At 41.5% G+C, this 21,902-nt stretch overlaps 2 protein-coding genes across 2 annotated transcripts; both read left to right on the top strand.

Moving 5' to 3' along the window:
• Positions 1-906: 906 nt before the first annotated feature.
• On the top strand, positions 907-7,939 carry LOC121880323 (glutamic acid-rich protein-like). Its single transcript, XM_042387480.1, has 3 exons — positions 907-1,042; positions 1,106-1,297; positions 7,893-7,939. The coding sequence occupies exons 1-3, from the start codon at positions 907-909 to the stop codon at positions 7,937-7,939; spliced, it is 375 nt and encodes a 124-aa protein (XP_042243414.1).
• Positions 7,940-11,334: 3,395 nt separating this feature from the next.
• Positions 11,335-13,361, top strand: LOC121880322 (prostatic spermine-binding protein-like). The gene is made up of 3 exons (XM_042387479.1): positions 11,335-11,491; positions 11,947-12,155; positions 13,236-13,361. The coding sequence occupies exons 1-3, from the start codon at positions 11,335-11,337 to the stop codon at positions 13,359-13,361; spliced, it is 492 nt and encodes a 163-aa protein (XP_042243413.1).
• The last annotated feature ends 8,541 nt before the right edge of the window (positions 13,362-21,902 follow it).

Below are 21,902 nucleotides of genomic sequence, written 5' to 3'. Positions count from 1 at the left end.
CACTGTTATATCGTAGGGTTATGCAAGTACTTAGGCCGGGGTCAGGTCTTGACCTGAGGTGTGTCAACCTGTGGTGTTACGGTACCATGTGGTCTGTACTGTATTTGCTGTTTTATGTGTTGTAATTCTGGGCTGTAAGCTTTGATCTGATATTCAATCATTACACCTCCCGCCAAGACCAAAGCTTCCATCACAGAGAACTGATGGCACACATAGACAGCAATATCAAGTGTAGTATCTAAGATAGTCCCTGAGGCGATTAATCCAATCTCACAATCTGGCTTAGTTTGATCTGACAAAGATTTACTATAATGATGAAGATGATGAATATGAAGATAATGAAGATGAAGATAATGAAAAAAAGACGAGGTGGTGAAAGGAGATGATAAAAATGAAGATGATGATTAAGATGAAGATATTGAAGCTCATGATGAAGGTGATGAATATGATTAGGATGATGGAGATAAAGATATTGAAGATGAAAAGGACAAAGATGATGAATATGGTGAAGATGATGAACATGAAGATGATGTACGTGAAGATAATGAACATGATGAAGATGAAGGTGAAGACTTTGAGGATGGTGTAGATGAAAATGATGAGCATGATGGAGATGATACAGATGAAAATGATGAAGATTAGGATGAAAATGTTGAAGATCTTGAAGATGATGAGCATGAATATGAATGTCAATAAGATGAACATGAAGATGATGAAGATGAAGATGATGAAGATGATGAAGATAAAGATAATGAAGATGAAGATGACGAATATAAAGATGATGTAGATGAAGATGATGAAGTTAATGAAGATGAAGATATACAGGTGATAAAGATGATGGAGATGGTGAAAATGAAGATGATGAAGATGAAGGTAATAAAAATGTTGTAAATGATGAAGCCAAAAATGAAGATGGTGAATATGAAGATAATGAAGATGAAGATGATAAAGATGATTAATATGAAAAAAGATGGTGAGTATGATGATGATGAAGATGATGATGATGAAGCAGGTGATGCAGATGAAGAAGATAAATATGAAGGTAATGAAGAAGATGAAGATGATGCAGATGAAGATGATGAAGATGAATATGATGATGATAAAGAAAAAGGTGGTGAAGATGAAGACGAAGTTAATGACGATGAAGATGAAGAAGATTCTAAAGATGAAAATGATAAAGATGAAGATAAAGATGATGAAAATGAAGATGATAAATATCATGAAGATGATAGAGGTAAAGATCATGAAGATGAAGATGATCAAGATGTTGGTGATGAGCATGAAGATGAAGAAGATGGTGAAGATGAAGATGATGAAGATGATGAAGATGAAGGATATCATGAAGATTTAGATGATGCAGTTGACGAAGATGATGAAGATGTACATAATGAAGATGATAATGATGGTGATGATGAAGATGAAGATTATGAAAATGACGAAGATGATGAAGATGAAGATAATGGGGATGAAGATGATGAAAATTAAAAAAATAAAATGATGAAGATGATAAAGATTTAGATGATGAAGATGATGAAGATGAAAATGATGAAGATGACTGTGTGTGTGGTGGATGTAATCCTAGACAAGGTTCTTGAAACTCCAGGGCACGAGCAGTAGATATATTCAATAAGTGTACAAGACTGGGCGTGATAGCCAACCGATACAGGAGCGATTACTAGGGACCCCGGACCGTAGGTAGGCCGAGGCCGATCTGAGGGAAATTAGCTAGCCAGGCAAGGGGAGTTGCTAGACATTCCTAGGACAATAAATGAGGTCTTCTAATTACTCGACTAGCGCGGTACAGACATAGTACATCGGGACATAGTAAATGAACATAGGCATTAGACATAAGCATGGACATCAGACATGCTATAATAATATGTAGTAATACAGACATGCGAATAAATGGTACAACGAATGGTAACAAGAGTCCTGGTGTCAGGCGCGTTCACACATCTTGGTATGTACATATCTATACACCTCCCTCCCCCTTTACGCTCGTAGTGCAATCTCGAGCGGCTACGGACTCTTTTTCCATGAGTCGGGGGGAGCGGCGAGGGACAATGGGAGGATCAACTGACGACCTTCGTTCCTGGTCTGGGCAAGGGGACACAGGGGACGGGGAGGAAGGTTCGTCACTAGAGGATGGCACTGGGCGGAGGTGGCGTCTGTTTCGCCACCACACACGACCACTGGGGAGGCGGACTTGGTACGAACGAGGCTCGCCACGGCCCATGACGACCCCAACCTTGTCCCAGCGGTGTGACGTCGGGTCCTGGATTCGTACTTGCTGGCCGACGGCCAACCTGGGAAGGGGGCGGGCTTGGGCGTCATAGTGGCTTGTCACTTGGGCCATCCGGGCAGCCTCACGGCGGTCACACTCGTCCGCCTTGATCTGCCATTCATCTAAGAAGGACTGGGGGTGGGCAGGCACACAAGTACGAAGGGGGCGGCCATACAACACCTGGGCAGGAGAGCGTCCGGCAGGGGTAGGGGTGTTACGGAGTTCCAGTAGGCCCCTGTCGAACTCCTCGCAGTCCAGGTTCCCCGTCGGTGCTGTCTTGAGGATGAGGTATTTTACGGACTTTACCGCTGCCTCGGCGTGGCCATTCGCCTGCGGGTAATGAGGGGAGGTGACGATGTGGTGGACGCCCCAGCGTTCGGCGAAGCTCTTGAACTCGTGGCTATTGAACGGGGGCCCACCGTCGGTTCGGAGGCGGAGAGGCACTCCGACTTCCCGGAAGAAGCAACAAAACATCCGGATGACCCTGGAAGAGGTGGTGTCCCGACCACAGGGAACTACCACGGGCCATCCAGAGAGCCTGTCGGCGACCACCAGGAAAGACTTTCCGGCCACATTAAAGAAGTCGGCGGACACGGACTCAAAGGGCCGCTTTGGGAGGTCATTGCACAGGTACGGCTCTTGTTGCTGGCTGGGTTGGAGTTGCTGGCAAGGCTCACAGGCCTCAACCGTGCTCTTAATATCGGCGTCAATACCAGGCCAGAAGACGGTCTGACGGGCTCTGCGCCTGGTGGCTTCAACGCCGCGGTGGCTGTCATGGAGGCGGGATAAGGTGCGCCGGCGGAGGGCAGCGGGAACGACGATCCTGGGGCCGTACAACACCAGCTCTCCGTCCGCATAGAGGCTATCCCTTAGCTTCCAGAAGGGGAGGGCGGAGGCGTGAATGTCGTAGCGGTTGGTGGGGAATCCAGCGGAGACGTAGTCGAGGAGTTGGACGTATGCCGGGTCTTGAGCGGCGGCGATGCGAAGCTCCTGGAGAGTCCTATCGTCTTCGATGGAGGGCGTCGTCGTCGTCTTGTCAGCAAGAGAAGTGGCTGTGTGTGTCACTAAAGACCGAACGTGAGCAGCGGCCATGGTACAGTCGACTTCATCTTCGGGTGTGGGGCGACTAACAGGGGCTCGGGAGAGGGCGTCTGGTATGCACAGAAGCTTCCCGGCGCGCCACACAGCTGTAAAGACGTAAGGGGCGGTCTTCTCTTTGAGACGTTGGAGGCGAGGATTTTCGATGGCGTCCAACGTGTAGTGATTAAGAATGGGTATGAGCGGGCGATGGTCCGTCATGAGGGTGAAATGCCCAAGGCCGAACAGGTAAAGGCGGCACTTGGCCATAGCCCAGGCGACTGCCAGCATCTCTAGTTCAATGGTGGCGTATCTGGTCTCCGTGTCCGTCAAAAACCTGGAGCCACACTGAACTAAGCACAGTCTACCCTGGCCGTGGTCTTGAAGGAGGGCATATCCGAGGCCGTATAGACGGGAGGCGTCGGTCTGGAGGACCACTGGTAAGGACGGGTCGAAGGGTGCCAGGACTGGTGGTGACAGCAACGCCTTCTTAACATTCCTGAACGCTAGGTCGTGGTCAGGAGTCCAGAGGAAAGAGCGCTTGGGGCTCATGAGGGGGCGTAGAGGTTGGGCTGATGTGGCGATTTTAGGGGAGAAGTCGGCCAGCTGATTTACCAGGCCCATAAATGAGCGAAGGTCGGTCAGGTTCGCTGGAGTAGGGAAGTCCCTGATGGCCTTGACCTTCTCCTCATCAGCTGAGATCCCCTCTGGCGAGATGTTGTAGCCGCAGTAGTTAACTTGGGGGGCGGCGACCACAAATTTATCTTTGTTCAGGGTGATACCATGGGCACGACATCTTGTGAGCATCAGATGAACTCGGTTCAAGTGGGCCGGGAGATCATCGTCGAAGAGCAGGATGTCATCTACGACCTTCACGCAGTTGGTGACACCCTGCAGAGCCATATCCCCACGGAGGCAGTACGCATCCCCCGTTGCTGCGAAGCCCATGGGTCCGCGGCAGTGTTGGAAGCGGCCGTAGGGCGTGATGAATGTAGTGAGGTGGCGATCTTCTTCCGCCAGGTCGACTTGCCAGTACCCATGTAGTGCATCCGCCGTGGTAAAGAACTTTGCAGACGGGGTGACGCTGCGGACTGCTTGGATGGGCGTAGGCGATGGATGGGCGGGACGGGAGACCTGCGAGTTGAGATGGGTGAGGTCCACTGTGATGCGAACACCTACAGGCTTGGGTGCCAAGACCATAGGGTGGCACCACTCGGAGGGCTCCTCACCGGCGTGTCTGATGATCCCCTGCTGCACCAGAGAATCGAGCTCCGCCTTCACCTTGTCCCGTATGGCAAAGGGGATAGGCCTGGGTGTGTGGATGGCGAAAGGCGTCGCGCCAGGCTTGAGGTGGATTCTCATCGGGGGGCCTGTCATCTTCTTGAGCGGCGTCTTCTGGAGGTCGGGCTTGGAGACAAGGACGTCGCTGAACTGACGAAAAAAGAACTCCCGGGCGGCAGCAGGTGTGGTCATGGCTGAAACAGGTATCTCTGCACACCTGTTGAGGTGTGTCACAGCGAGGATGGGCTTTGGGAACTCGGATGAGACGATGGCCAAGTCCTGACAATGGCCACATGACAAGAGAGGGGTTTGGATGCCCTCATGGACGTGGACTGTGGCAAGGCAAGACTTGGGACCGAGCTGTAGTGTTGCCTTGAAGCAACCCAAAGGTGGAGACATCGGGGACCCGTCCGCTGTGAGCACGTCGTTCATGGCTGTGGGTGACAGGCTACTCCTGGGGATGTTGAGGGCGTCCAGGTGTGTTGGTCCAATCACCGTGATGTCCGCGCCCGTGTCAGGTATCATCAGGAGGTTGGAAGAGTTGGTACCGTAGGACAGACGAACATTGACGGGCTTGGGGGACCTGTCACTCGAGGTATCATCCACGCGTCGGCATCCTTTGTTATTCTTGGGAGACGGTGGTGTGGACGTTCTGTCGGGCTGTGAAGAGACGTTTTGACCTGGAGATGGAGGCTTCTTGGTGGACCTGCAACACTTGGCGAAGTGTCCTTGCTTGTTGCAAGCGTTGCATGAGGCCTTGTTGGCAGGACATCGAGGTGTGCGGGGCCAATGGCCTTGAAACCCACAGTTTCGACATGTACTATCAGCCGCAGGGCACTTTCCTGGACCATGCTGGTGCTGACAGTTTCTGCAGGATTCGGGAGAAGAAACTGGTGACTGTGACGGGGGCTGTGGAGAGGACGTCGTCTGCATCTGGCGTTGATTCCTCTTGTAGGTGGAGACGGCGTGGACTTGAGATGGCGATGAGTGTATAGCTGAGGCAGCCTCTCTTGTGGCCTCATACGACCTGCAACAGGTGACGAAGTCGGTGAGGGAAGAGGCGGCGTCGAGGGTGAGGAGTTTCTGAAGCAGGTCCTCGTCACGTACACCCATCAGCAAGATCATCTTGAGCTGGATCTCAGCACAGGTTACAGGATCGCCTGTACATAGGTCCACCTCGGTTGCTAGGTCCTTAAGTCGTGCATAGAAGTCTGAGAATGATTCCCCAGAAGCTTGTTTGCAGGATAGCAGTTCCCTACGACGCAAAGCTTCATTGCGGAGGCCACGGAAATGACTCTGCAAGGCGTTTAAAACCTCTGTCACTGACCTGGGGGAGTCAGGGGGGATGGCTAGCGTGTGCTCTAGGAGGCGTTGAACATCGAGGGAAATGCACGATCTTAATTGGATGAGTTGTTTATGAGGGGGCATTCGGTAGAGGTCAGACATAACAGCAAAGTCTTCGAAACGACGTCGCCATTGACGGTATACTTGATATGTTGCATCAGATTGAAGAGGTGGGGGGCTGGGAACTGAAGACTTGCTGTGCAGGGGTGTACTCGAGACGGCAGGCGGTGGAGGAGGCACGGAGAGGTCGACGAGAGTTGAGACTGGAACAGGTGGTTGAGAAGACACTGAGGCATACCTAGGGGAGATAGGTGACGTGTGAGGAGGCGTTGTCTGAAGGATAGATGAAGAGGCTGAAGCTGGCGAATTGGTTGTGGCAGCTGGTGAAGTCGTCCTCGTTGCCAGCAATTCCAATAGGTCCAGGAATTTGCGGTTATCAGCTTGGTGTTGTTGTTGAAGTTGAAGGCGGTAAGCTGATTCCTCTGACTGTCTTGACAATTCCTCTTGACGTCGTTTTTCCTCCTCTAATTGACGTCTTTGGGCTTCCTTCTCTTGAGAAACTTGTAGGAAGTGGATTAACTGACGTATATCCTGGCTCCCATCCTTTGAATTTGGCGCGCCCGGCGTGTGAGGCGTGAGGGGGGGTGGGAGGGTCTGTGAGGCGTCGTCTTCCTCATAATCCTCATATAAATTTCCCAGCAAATCGTCGTGGTCAGACATCTCGTGCTTGGTATTGTTGCGATGGGAAAGACAAGGAGAATAAGGTGAAGTGCTATATTTTCGCCAATGGATTTGCTTAAGTGCAGGAACTGGCTGGCAAGTAAAAGAGTACTGACTGTAATATTTGTGAAGTGAGAGGAGGCGGCTAGCGGCGGTGTATTCCTCCGCGCGCCCGGGCGAGATGCTGGTGGTAAGGGGACGCGGGCAGTGGCTTGCGAGCCTCCGTGGATGGGGGGTGTATGCCGGAAGTGCTGTCTTGGAAACTGGGCTGGAGGCGTGTCTGCTACCTGTAGGGCCGCAGAAACATAGCAAAGAGACATGAAAGGCACTGCACTTCACTTAGGGCACTTCACAAGGTCACAAAGCACTTTAAATCCAGGGGCACTGTGGAGTATATCTTCTGGGCGGGAAACAGACGAGGCCGGGACAGACGAGGCCGGCTCTTGAGGCTTGTAAACTGTCGTGTTGGAGCTACTCAAACTGCGCCATGTGGTGTGGTGGATGTAATCCTAGACAAGGTTCTTGAAACTCCAGGGCACGAGCAGTAGATATATTCAACAAGTGGTACAAGACTGGGCGTGATAGCCAACCGATACAGGAGCGGTTACTAGGGACCCCGGACCGTAGGTAGGCCGAGGCCGATCTGAGGGAAATTAGCTAGCCAGGCAAGGGGAGTTGCTAGACATTCCTAGGACAATAAATGAGGTCTTCTAATTACTCGACTAGCGCGGTACAGACATAGTACATCGGGACATAGTAAATGAACATAGGCATTAGACATAAGCATGGACATCAGACATGCTATAATAATATGTAGTAATACAGACATGCGAATAAATGGTACAACGAATGGTAACAAGAGTCCTGGTGTCAGGCGCGTTCACACATCTTGGTATGTACATATCTATACAATGACGAATTTAATGAGATGATCTTAAGTAGAAATAATAGTAAGAAGTTATTAGTTGTAGGATTGTAAAGTGAAGAAGATTGGTAGCATGGCCGGCTAGTTATTTAAACTGTAAATATATTCTTAGGGGAAATCTTTCTAAAAACTACTTTCAATACAACTATTTATTAATTACCTCAATGACACACACACACATTAATAGATCATTATATTTACGTTATTATACAATGACTCTCGGACAACAAACATGAAATGGATACACTTCCCACCCGCAAGTAACTCACCCTATGGACAGCTCTGACAATGACGCACGTGTGACCTGAGGGAGGTCCATCAGGTGCTGCTGGACAATGTCTCCTATGGGAGACTGCTAGCTGGAGATGCGGTGGCAGGGAGAGAAGTCTCCCTGTGGGGAGGAGCTGTCGACCTCGTCCCTGTTACAATAATGATCCGAATGCAAATGCTCGTGGAGGCAGCTGCAGACTCTTATATTGGCGATGACAAGCCGGAAGATGTCATCACTAATCTGGGTGTGTCTGGTCAGGTGACAGGTGTTCTGGCTGGGGGGTAGCTTCTTGAGTAACACGGTCATGTCGCCGGGTTTAGCTAATCGCGTGGCAGTGAGAATTCTGGTTCATTGTGACCGTGACCCCTCTTGGGTCAGGTCTTAATCTCACTTTAATTACGAAGGGTGGGTCAACTTACATGGGTGTACACACCTGTGCCTCCGATCACAGATATATGTGCTGTTTTTCTCTGGGCTGTAAGCTGTGGACTGATAAACAATTGTTGCACAAAGTTGAAGGTGATAAAGATGATGAAGATGAAAATGATGAAGATGAAAAAGATGAAGATTATGGAGATGAAGAAGATGAAGATGATTAAGATTATGAAGATGATGAAGATGAAGATGATGAAGATGAAGATGATGAAAATAATAAATATGAAAATTATGAAGAAAATGATGATGAACATGATGAAGATGATTAAGATTATAAAGATGAACGTGATGATGATGAAGCAGAAAATGAAGATGATGGAGATGATGAAGATGAAAGTAATGAATATGATGAAAATTATGAAGATGATGAAGATGAAGATGATGCAGATGAAGACGATGAAGATGAAAATGATGGTGATAAAGAAAACGATGATGAAGATGATAAAGATAAAGAAAATAAAAATAATGAAATTGGAGATGATGAAGATGAAAATGATGAAAATGAAGATGATGAAGACAAAGATGGTGATGATAAAAATGAATACATTAAGATGATGAATATGATGAGGATAATGATGATGAAGATTGAAGAGGGTGTAGATGAAGATGATGAAGATGAATAAGATTCTAAAGATGGAAATGTTAAAGAGGAGGCTGAAGATGATGAAAATGAAGATGATCAGTATGCTGAGGATGATGGAGGTAAAGATGATGAAGATGAAGATGGTGAAGTTGATGAAGTTGATGAAGATGAAGATGATCAAAATGAAAATGATCAAGATATTGGTGATGAACATGAAAATGAAGAATATAGTGAAGATGGAGATGATGAAGATGATGAATATGATGAATATGTAAATGATGAATGATAAGGATTGAGATGATGAGAGGATGAAGCTGAAAATGATAATGATGATGATGATGATGAAGAAGAAGATAATGAAGATGAAGATAATGAAGGTGAAGATGTTGAAGGTAATGAGGATGAAGGTAATGAAGATGAAGATGGTGAAGGTGATGAAGATGAAAATAATGATGATGATGACGAAGATGAAGGTAATGAAGATAATGAAGATTATGAAGATGGTGAAGATGAAGATGAAGCTTGTGAAGATGAAGATGATGAAGATGACAAAGATGAAGATGATAAATAAGATGAGGATATTGGAGATAAAGATGATAAAGATGTAGATAATGAAGATGAAAATGATGATGAAAGTGATGAAATTGAAGATGATGAAGATGACGAAGGTGATTAACATGATAAAGATGCAGATGATGAAGATGATGAAAATTATGAAAATAATTAATATGGAGATGATGAATATGAGGATGAAAAAGATGATGAAGATGAAGAATAATGAAGATGAAGATAATGAAGAAGATGATAATGATGATGAAGGGGAAGATGATGAAGATGGTGAAGATGAAGGTGATGAATATGATGAAGATTAAGATGCTGAAGATGAAAAAGATGAAGATGAAGATGATGAAAATGAAGATGATAAAAAGAAGATGATGATGATGAAGTTTAAGATGATGAAGATGATGATGATAATTAAGATGAAGATGATGAGGATGATTAATATGAAGATGCTGAAGATTAAGATGATGAAGGCGGCAAAGATGAATAGTAATGAAGATGATGAAAATGATGAAAATAATGATGATGATGGTGATGAAAATTAAATTGATAAAAGAGAAGATGATGAAAATTATGTTGATGAAAATAAAGAAGATGACAATGATAAATATGATGAAAATAATTATGATGAATATGATGAAGATATGAACACCTACTGCTGTGCCTTCTTTGATTACAAATCTATCAATCATTTGCTCGACAATAATTATTTCCAGTTCCTGAATAATCAGGGATACAACTTAAGGCACCCAGAGCTACTAAGACCACCCCCCACGTGCTCCCCTCATTCCCAGACCTCCATAAAATATCACAGTGTGAAGGTGTGGAACAACTTACCCCCACCCATCCGAGCAAAGACTGCACTACCTTCCTTTATATCATCTCTTAAAAAATATCTATTGTCTAAGTATTAATATTTCTTGTAATACCTACTATATTTACAGTACCTGCTTTTATTTTACCATCAAAACCGTTTTACCGGAAATTGTCATGTAAATAGATAAGAAATTACCATTTCATTAAACATAATTACCAACTAGACATAATCCTGATAGCTCTGACCTCTTATTCAACCTTATTACTGTACAACCCAGGTTGTACTGCTCCCCCATTATACTTATGTTTTTTAATTCCACTGTAATTTATGTAATGTATGTAATATATAAATAAACACAAAAGTAAGCTAAAAAAAATAATAAAAACAATAAATAAATAGAATAAATAAATATTGAAGTGATAACCGTGGTAACATTATGAGATGTTCTTATTACCACCATGCTATTGTACTATTCCAGATGTTACTAATTGTTACATAATACTTCCTTGAGATAAATGTATAGTATATCTCAGGTGCCTAAAATAGTGCTCAAGCTCTCAACTGGCTCAGCTATGTTAATATTGTTATTACAATCCACTCTGTATCTGTGTATTTCTGGCTAAATAACCTGCTTCAATTCAATTCAATTCAATTCAATTCGATGAAGATGAAGAAGATAGAGGATGAAGATGAAGATGATGACGAGGAAGATGATAAAGATAGTGAAAAAGAAGATGAGGAGGATGATGAATTTGATAAAGATGAAGATGATGAAGATGATGAAGAGATGATGGTGAAGATGATGAACATGATTAGGATGATGGATATAAAGATGATGCCGATGAGGATGATGAAGGTGAAGACAAAGATAAACAAGATAAAGATGATGACGATGATGAAGATGATGAAGATGATGGTAAAAATGAAAATAATGATGATGATGAAAATGAAGGTAATGAAGATGATGAAGATGATGATGATGAAGATGTTGAAGATGGTGAAGAAGATGAACATGAAGATGATGAAGATGTAGAAGATGATGAACATGAAGATGATGAACATGAAAATGATGAACATCATGAAGATTAAGTTGATGAAGATGGTGAAGATGAAGATAATGAAAATGACGATGAAGAATGAAGTTGAGGTAAATGAAGATGATGAGGTTGATGAATATGATACAGAAGAATATGGTGAAAATGATGATGATAATGATGATTATGATGATGATGATGAAGATGAAGATTATGATTAGGATGATGAAGTTAAAGATGAGGATGAAAATGATGAAGATGGTGAAGATGATGAAGATGAAGAAAATGGTGAAGATGAAGATGAAAATGATGAAGATGATGAAGATGAAGATAATACTAAGATGAAGGTGAAAAATATGATGATGATGTACATGAAGTTGATGAAGGTAATGTGGATGAGAGTGAATATAATAATGATAAACATAATGGAGATGATGAAGATGAAGATGATGCAGTTTAAGGTGAGGATGAAGATGATGAAAATGATGGAGATGAAAATAATGAAATTGAAGATGATGAAGATGTAAATGATGAAAATGAGGATGATGAAGACAAAGATGATAAAAATTTAGACAATGAAGATGATGAATATGATGAAGATAATTAATATGAAGATGATGAAGATGAAGGTAAAGAAGATGAACATATTAGAGATAATAAGGATGAATATGATGAAGATGAAGATGATGATGATGATGAAAATGAAGCTGATGTAGATAAAGATACATATGATGAAGATGAAGATTGTGAGGATGAAGATGAAGATGATGCAGATGAAGATAAAGAAGATGTGAAGATGATGAAGATGAATATGTTGAAAACGGTGAAGATATTATAGATAAAGGTAATGAAGATGAGGATAATGAAGATGAAGAAGATGAAGCTAATTTAAGATGAAGATGAGTATGATGAATAGGAGGAAAATGAAGATGATGAAGATAATGAAGATGAAGATGATTAAATGAAGATGATGAAAATAATACATTTGAAGCTGAAGATGAAAAATATAATGAAAATGAAGATGGCGAAGATGATGAAGATGGCAAAGATCAAGATGATGAAGATGATGATGATAATGAAGATGATAAATAAGATGAGGATGATGGAGACAAAGATGCTGAAGATGAAAATAATGTAGATGAATATGAATATGAAGATGATGAAGTTTAAGATGATGAAGATGATGAAGATGAAGATGATGAAAATGATGAAGATAATGAATATGAAGATGATGAAGTTGAGAATGATGAAAATGTTAAAGATGAAGAGAAACAATATAAAGATGATGATGATGAGGATGATGAAGATGAGGATGATGAATATGATGAAAATAAAAAATGTAGATGATGAAGATAAAAATAATGAAGACGAAGATGATGGAGATGAAAATGAAGATGATGAATATGATGATGATGATGATGATGAAGATTGTGAAGATGAAGATGATGAAGATGACAATGATGAAGATGAGGAAGATGATAATGATGAAGATGATGAAGATAAAGACGATGAAGATGACGAAGGCGATAAAAATGATAAAGATGATGAAGGTGATGAAGATGATTAAGATGTAGATGATGAAGAAGATGCAGAAGAAGATGAAGAAGATGATGATAATAAAGATGATGAAGATGAAAATAATGAAAATGGAAGAGATGAAGATGGTGAAGGTGATGATAATGAAAATGCTAAATAAGATGAGTGTGATGGAGATAAAGATGATGAAGACAAAAGCAATGCAAATGATAATTATGATGAAGATGATGAAGATGAAGATGATGAAGTTGACGATTATGAACTTGAAGATGATTAGGATGACAAGGGTGATGAAGATGATGAATATGTAGATGATGAGGATGATAAAAATGATGAAGATAATGAAGATTAAGATAATGAAGATAAGGACGATGAAGATGATGAAGACGAAGATATTGAAGAATATGGTAAAGATGATGGTGATGAAGGTTATGAAGATGATGAAGCTGAAGATAATGAAAATAATGAAGATGACGATGAAGAGGTTGAATGATGATGAAGGTAATGAAGGTGATAATGAAAATTATGAAGATGATGATGATGATAAAATAATAAATAATAAAATTATAATAAAATAATAAAATAGTAATAGCAATAATAGCAACAATAATAATAATAGTACTACTACTACTACTACTAATACTACTACTTTTATTTTTTGTTTTTTTTTTAAACGTGGCCTCCAGCCTCCCCCAATAGCCACACCTTCGCCACCATTTAATTACCTTAATATTAAATATCCTAATACATAAGAAGCTATCCTATCTGTGTTAAATTAGTTGAACCGCAGATCTATGCGGCATTCAGTGACGGTAGCCTCATAGTCAATATCTGCAGCCGTTGTCGGAGTAGGGGCAGAAGCTCTCGTTTCCCTGAGGCAGAGCAAATCCGACCGAAGGAGAGAGAAAGACAGTCGACATCTCATCAAGGCTGTAACATAACTTGTGGGCTGCTGCTTCTGTTCGGAGATCACCTCCGCGAGTCTGGCGTAGAAACATCTTGCACTTGGTCCCATCCCACAAGAGGTTGTGAACAATAGAGGAGTGAAGCTGCCTTGATCAACGTTTTGAATTCTCTGCCCATATACCCGTCTCTTGTCGTTCTCGTTCCTCCTATGTGCAGCATCGAGAGCTAGGTTACGGTGACATGCGGCCATGGGATAAAAAATCCTGATGTCAAAGAAAGCTCGCTGTCCCCGCGTCCAGAATCTTCGAGCACTGACGTCCACACGGGCTTCGTTAGATGTGTTTGAAGTCCTGTGTTGGAAGATCTCACCATCCAATGGAAGGAGGGTCGGTTCTACCATGACATCCCGGCAGATTTCCTTCAACATATTTGCTGTGAGGTCCCTTACCTCGTCATGCCTCATGCATATGAAGCCCCCCTTCTTGCACACCATGGCGTGATCACCATCATAGGAAGAGCCACACACCCATTGGGAGGGCAAACCTTCTACTGGCCGTCCATACCTTAGAGCAATGGCATCTGTAAATTCTGGTTTATTAAGACTGAAACCATTTGCCCTTATCGGTAACGTAGTTAACCAGTTCGAGGCGCCCACCTCCTGCGCTATAGCTACTTTTTTTTCAAATTTTCTGGTACCTGCAGCAACAGTTGCTGCAACTTATCATTTTGGCAGTGCTGTCGATCTGTCGTAATGGACCTACGAATCTTATTTACTTCACTGGTATCCACGTCCCCAGTTGCATTCTGGGCTCTTATGTGGTCCGTGAGGGCTGCTGTGAGCTTAAGTGAATTTTGATGTTCAGTGGCAGCAATCTCCTCTGGATTTGTTAGTCCCATCCCTCCCAGTCTTGATGGAAGTGCAAGAAGTGCTCTTTCTGCTGGGGTTAAGTCAGGGTGTTTCACTAATTTAGGAATGAAAATGACACTGATAACTTCTTCCAGAGGGTGGAGGAGGGGTCCGATATCAGGGATAGTACGCATCTGGTAGTTCCAACGATGCTTGACTCCATGGATGAATACAGCAAAGGCCGCATGTGGCTCTGTGTTAGCAATCTCAGACAGTGCTTGGATTTCACTAACCCACTCATTCACCTTTCCCGCTACATACTCGGTCCTGAAGTCCGCAGTGCCAATTACTGCACCTAGATGTCTTTGCCCGTCCTTAGTTATTTTGACCTCATTTCCGCCAAAAACCTCCATTGCCCGTTCATAATGTTCTGGCCTCACGATGAGGAAGGACTTGCTGGCGTTTGGGTGGTACCCTATTTGTGGACCTCGCGATGTTACCAAGTCCCACCACTTTTTGATGCTCTCCGCTTTTCCTGCTCCTGTAAGGTCATCAGCATATACCACTTGTTTGACCCCACTTGTTTCAAATTTTATTTCTTGTTGGAGCACTGATAGGCCAATTGCATACATTGCAATTGCAACAGGGTTCCCCTGTGTTGTTCCCTCGGTTGACTGTAAGATGGTATCACCTCTTAGAGCCTTGTTGTTTACTACATAGAGGTCTGATGGATTCCTATACGAATTTTCAACATACATTGCAAAGCTTGGACACTTGATCTTGATGTTGTGCAGTGCAGCCTTGCGGTTAAGTATGTTGAATGCGTTTGAAGCATCCACCAGGAGAACGGCTTCACAATCACGATGCTCAAATACAAATCTCATGGCGTGAATGGCGACCTCCCCGCCAGCCTGGTGGCCAACACACACTTGTAGGTTCCCTGCTGCTGCCCTGACATCATCCTTTTCCACCATCATTTTCCGATGATCCGCCTCAGCACTTCCCCCACCCCTATAGGCCTACATCCTAGTTTTTTTTTCCAGAGTAATAAGGCGGCAGGCCGTCAGGGCCTGGAGGTGATGGCAGCAAGAGGATGCAAGCTTTCTTGCAAGGGCGGCAATGGTAGTGTAGAGATCGCTTGCTCCAGGGCCAAACTTGTTTGTGCTGAGGGTGACTCTCCAACCGTTTGCATCCAGACCTGAAGGGCCGGCTCCTCCTCGAGTCTTCAGTGCCTTTTTCCACACCATCTCTCCTGTTATTTTCTCGAATAGGACAGCGTTTGGTGGGGTATAGACACCCTCGAACCTGATGCCTTCTTCGTCGCTTGCAGGGGGATGTTTCTCTTTCAGTAGTTTTAATGTCTTTCTGTTTATTGGCAAAACCCCACCGGAGGATTCCTCTGTGAGAGATTTTACCGCCAGAGACACTTTTCCCACACGCATTTTGTTTCCAAATTTTCTTGCCACGTCATCGATGTTTTGCTTTCCGTCACCCGTAATTTTTAGTCACTCCTGCAGTGTTCTTGCTTCACATAGGATATCATCAAGGGCCCCAGTCTGCCACATTGCCAATCTTCTCTTCATTGCTGCCACATTTTCTTTGTGCTTGGTCTTTGTGTGTGTCCTCTGACAAAATAGATGTGGTATTATTGCCAGTATTTGAAGAGCTAAAGGGGCGAGAAAGCGGTCCTGAGTATAATCAGTCATGAGGCGAGTCATCTCCCGAATCATTTCTTTGGTGGCCGCACACTTGGGTGGTCCAAATAAGTTAGCGGGCGACCACTTGACAATTTCTGAATAGGTTTCTTTGACTTATATGTCTGCATTTTCCATCGACATGCCATTCCACTGAGGTGGCTGTCTCTCATTCTCCTCGTGGACATCTGCTACTAAGGGAGCAGCATTTATTAGTACTACATTTTCAGGTTGAGTAGACTCACTGCTATCATTTAGGATATCATCGGGCGGTTGGGTCCTGGCGATATCCACTGTGGCCTCCTGCGTCGGTTCCCTGCCTTGTGGGTTCCGACAATTGTTTCCCTTTCTGCAACCCACACATGGTCGGTAGTTTCTCTCACAAACACAATTTGTGCAGTTTCGGTTCGGGTTAGCACAGACGCAGCAATGATTGTTACCAGGCATAGTGAACAGCACCTTGCGCGACAGTTACGTCCGCCTCCCAACATCTGATTTAGTCCCAGGCACAAGATAATACTGGTTCTTATGAGGGAAGGGCAGAGAGGTGACAGGCTTGACTGCTGTGTCCAGGTAGTAGGGGCATACGTGCACGCGCGTGGGTGCGTATGCTACCCCCCCCTCCAAGGGCGACCATCCATACGTCAGAATGATACACTATGGACAAGAATTTGTCACACCAAGCACTACTACTACTACTACTACTACTATAATAATAATAATAATAATATAATAAATATAATAATAATAATAATAATAATAATAATAATAATAATAATAATAGTAATAATAATAATAACAATGTCCCTCCCTCAGGTGACCGAGCCGAGGAGGTCTGGGCCACTCACGGGAGGAGAGACTTATTCATAAGACTCTTAAGAAGAAGTAAACCTTGTTAACTTTCTTTCTAAGGAGAATAAAAAAAGTCCTTGTGTTAAATTTTTTTTTCTTACCCGAACAAAGTATGTATGATTTTTTGGTTCGATAACGTTGATATTAAATAATAATAATAATAAAAACCGAATCCTTGAATACCTTTAGTAAATATAACAAGTAAATTCTTTGTCATTTTTTAAGACGTAAAATCTGATCTTAATATTTGGAAAGACGAAATATGTGAGTCGAATTACTACCGACCACATTCTTACTTTAATACTTCAACAGGTAATGATTTTAAGCTTCGTTTACTACAATCTAAACTACTCAACAACAATATAAAAATATGAACAATATTCTTTATATGTAATGACAAAATTAATATGCGTTTATTGTAACTGTTATACAAAGCATTTGTAATGGCACTGTACAAGAGTCAACGATTGTCTCTACTAGACGAGTAATGATGGTGAGGCAAAGGCATCAATAATCAGCAAAGGCGTATGAGAACATCTGGGAAGGTACATGCCTATCCTTTCTTTATGTTTATACTGTCAATATTTCGTCTTGCTGAGCCCCCGCCTACTATTAAGTATGTGAAACCTACTACCATACAGTGCTTTCCCAACAGTTCATTTATACCCCGGACTAGTAACTGTGTGGAAGTCCCTGCCACACAGACTGTTTTCCTGTCATGTAACGTCCGACAGTTCATTTATACCCCACACAGTGTTTTACTTACATCAATAATTAAAATCGTCCAGCTTCACATTCCTTTAGTCTTTGGCTAGGGGACGACGCAATGATGAATAGATTTGACAATAATAATAACCTGTCCTCTCTGTGACCCTTTTTTTGTTAAGTATTATTTACGTTCACAGTGATTATAATAGTTTTCTACATATTATATTTTATCTTTTTAAATATCAATATAATTAATAGGGTATCTACTTTTGTCTGTCTGGCTATCTGGCTCTCTCTCTCTCTCTCTCTCTCTCTCTCTCTCTCTCTCTCTCTCTCTCTCTCTCTCTCTCTCTCTCCGGAAATTTCCCTGGCGTCCACGGTTCCTCTGAATACATTTTACAGCACAAAAGAATTATGAAACGACGCCAGCAAAATATACAACACTGATGGTCCAACACATTATTTTTTGCTCCAGATTTTATCATTGAAAAGAACGATTTTTATTCCTACCGATTTTTAAAACTGGTTGTAAAATATTATGAATTATGTCCGTGTCTTTGTAAGCGTAGGGGAGTTGAAGCACTTAAAAACCAAGACCTTGGGGCAGTTGAAGCACCTAAAACAAAGACCTAGTGAACGGTACTTAATAGCCCTGACAGTTGAAGCACCTGAAACATAGACATGGTAAACGGTGCTTAATAACCCTGACATTGAGGCACCTAAAACAAAGACTTAACCCTGGTAGTTGACGCACCTTAAAGTTAGACACATTAACAATAAACTATATTTATTTCGCCGTGAAGATCATGACTGATGTTATTAAAGAAAAAAGACCAAAACAACTAGCAGTTCCTGGATCCCCTACCGTCTAAACTACGGCAGAAAGTTTTAAATTGGAAACTACTGGTATTTTACAAATATATAATTTCATATATATAATTTTTCCAGGTACCATTTTCACTTATGTTCTAGTATGGAGAATAATTTATTTTCCATGTTTTCTTGCTTATTAATTATTATTAACTTTGATTGTTTACGTAATTACACTGTATTTTGACGCACAGAAGAAATTCGAATAGTAAACTAATACCGCTATGTTTGAGTACATAGTATGAAGTAGGGAGACGTGTACCTGTGTTCCTGATAACTCCTCTACTTCAACAGCTGGTGGGGATTCTTAGAAGGGGTGGGGATTCTTGTATTATGACAGCTGGTGAAGATTCTTGTATTATAGCAGCTGGTGGGACTCTTGTATTATAGCAGCTGGTGGGATTCTTATATTGTGACAGATGGTTTGGATTCTTGTATTATGACAGGTGGTGGGGATTCTTACAGCTAGTAGAGAGTCTTATAGGTGGTGGGGATTCTTAGAAGGGGTGGGGATTCTTGTATTATAATAGCTGGTGGAGATTCTTTTATTGTAACAGTTGGTGGGGATTCTTGTATTATAGCAGCTGGTGAAGATTCTTGTATTATAACAGCTGGTGGAGATTCTTTTATTGTAACAGTTGGTGGGGATTCTTGTATTATAGCAGCTGGTGAAGATTCTTTTATTGTAACAGTTGATGATGATTTTTACAGGTGGTGGGTATTCTTACAGCTTGTGGAGATTCTTGTATTGTAACAGTTGATAGGGATTCTTACAGGTGGTGGGTATTCTTACAGCTGGTGGAGATTCTTGTATTGTAACAGATGGTGGGGATTCTTGTATTATAGCAGCTGGTGAAGATTCTTTTATTGTAACAGTTGATGATGATTCTTACAGGTGGTGGGTATTCTTACAGCTGGTGGAGATTCTTGTATTGTAACAGATGGTGAAGATTCTTTTATTGTAACAGTTGATGATGATTCTTACAGGTGGTGGGTATTCTTACAGCTGGTGGAGATTCTTGTATTGTAACAGATGGTGAAGATTCTTTTATTGTAACAGTTGATGATGATTCTTACAGGTGGTGGGTATTCTTACAGCTGGTGGAGATTCTTTTATTATAATAGTTGGTGGGGATTCTTACAGCTGGTGGAGATTCTTCTATTGTAACAGTTGGTGAGGATTCTTGTATTGTAACTGCTGGTGGAAACGCTAGGAACGCCTGGGAAAGACTATGAAATGTGAGACAATATATCGAGAGGAAAAAGTTAGTGTGGGGAGTCACCCTTGTGTAACATGTGAGACCTCGTAAACGCTGGGCATTTATTGGTATGATGCAAGACAACAATGCCTGAGAATTTTATTGCTCCAAAAATGTTTCTCGTTTGATTTATCATTTTATGCTGCAGTGAGGTTTTACTAGTCTTTTTTGTGAGATTTTTTTATTGTTCCGAAAATGTTCCTCGATTGAGTTAACTTTTGATGCTGAACTGAAATAGAAATGTTCATGTTTTAACGAAATTTTTATTGCTCCAATATTGTTCTGGTTTAAGTTAACGTTTTATGCAGGCGTGTGGTGATGTACCCATCTTTTAGGTGATATCTTCTATTGTTCTCAAAGTGCGTTTTTTTTTTTAACGGGCATTAGTCCACCTGGCATAGGTCATTTTATGACTTGTTTCAGGTGATATTCTATGCTGAAGTGAAATGAAATATCACAATTTTAGCGTGATTTTTATTGTTCTAATGTTCTTCTTGTGTGAGGTAACATTTTACACTGAAGGTGTTTTATTGATACCTTTATTGCTCTAGAAATAGGTTAGATTGATTATTATTTTATCTCTTCAAGTTTATATATGTTCGAGCTACCATTTTGTTTATAATGTAAGGTAAAATGACATTACTATTTTATTCAGACCTTTATTACCCTAAAATTATGCTTGAATCGTAATTTTACATTGATAACACGACATATTTATTGCTCGAAAACATAGCTTATTTGAACTACTGCCACTTTTTGCAATTCACTCCCACGGAAATTCATAAGTATATAGACAATATTTTGTATTATATCACTGCGTTATAAACTTTGACATCATCTCATTATAAATCGACATTCCATCATATTATTTCGACAGATTTGCAGATATCACACCGATAGATCACCATAATACATTGCCATATTATATTATCCAGGACAATCAGACACTCAATATCAACAAACAGCGTCATATGTTTAATCCAACAAGGTAGGTAACATAGTAACATCTAGTTGAAGGACTTGGTACATGCATACATAACACTATTTTATGTTTCATCAGAGACTATGGCTTATTTGGAACTTGACTCAAACCAAAGTGACTTGTAGGCAGTACATATACATAAAATTTATGCATGGGACATTTAGGTACCGTTATCTTAGGCGCCAACCGTAGGTATGAAAATAGGTGTCTTACGTATTCGAACCCATAAAGCTCTGTCTTCTAGCATGCGACATTCTATTTTCGATAATGTTACCGTGTATATATTGTAATATTATCAGTGTTATTAATATTTGCTGTATTGGGCAGAGACTCTTTCAAGCTTACATAGGGGATAAATTATTGTTTGGACGAAGCATCTATTTATATTATTTGTGTTTGTCTCAGCTGACACACAAACACACACAAAGATAATAGTATGTTAATATTTTTGGTGGATTGGCAATATCAATGAAAAGATACATTGTTGTTTTTAATATATATGACTGTTTGATTAGTATTTTTCTGCTTATGAATGAATTATTGAAGTTCTTTCAAACGTAAAATTGGATGAAAGTGTTTAGAAAAAATATTTTAAAAGTACAAAAAAGGGGAATATTCACGAATATTTATATTCTATGTATACAGAAATGTAATTTGTTTAAATTATATTGTTTTTAAATCATTTTTATAATTTCATTTTTTTAGCGATGTTTTAATTAGTTTTATCAATGTTTATATTATTTATAACTATGTTAATACGAGTTTTTCTAAATATATAAAAATTTGGTATGTGTATATGTATGTATAAACAAAAAAAATAAAAAAATAAATATATAAATAAAAAAAAATAAAAATGATAAATAATAAAATAAATAAATATTGAAGTGATAACCGTGGTAACACTATGAGATGTACT

The sequence above is a fragment of the Homarus americanus genome, unplaced genomic scaffold (genome assembly GCF_018991925.1).
Source record: "Homarus americanus isolate GMGI-L3 unplaced genomic scaffold, GMGI_Hamer_2.0 scaffold20930, whole genome shotgun sequence".
Classification (NCBI taxonomy): domain Eukaryota; kingdom Metazoa; phylum Arthropoda; class Malacostraca; order Decapoda; family Nephropidae; genus Homarus; species Homarus americanus.
Note: the sequence above shows the minus strand (reverse complement) of the source record. Positions and strands in the feature narration are given on the sequence as shown.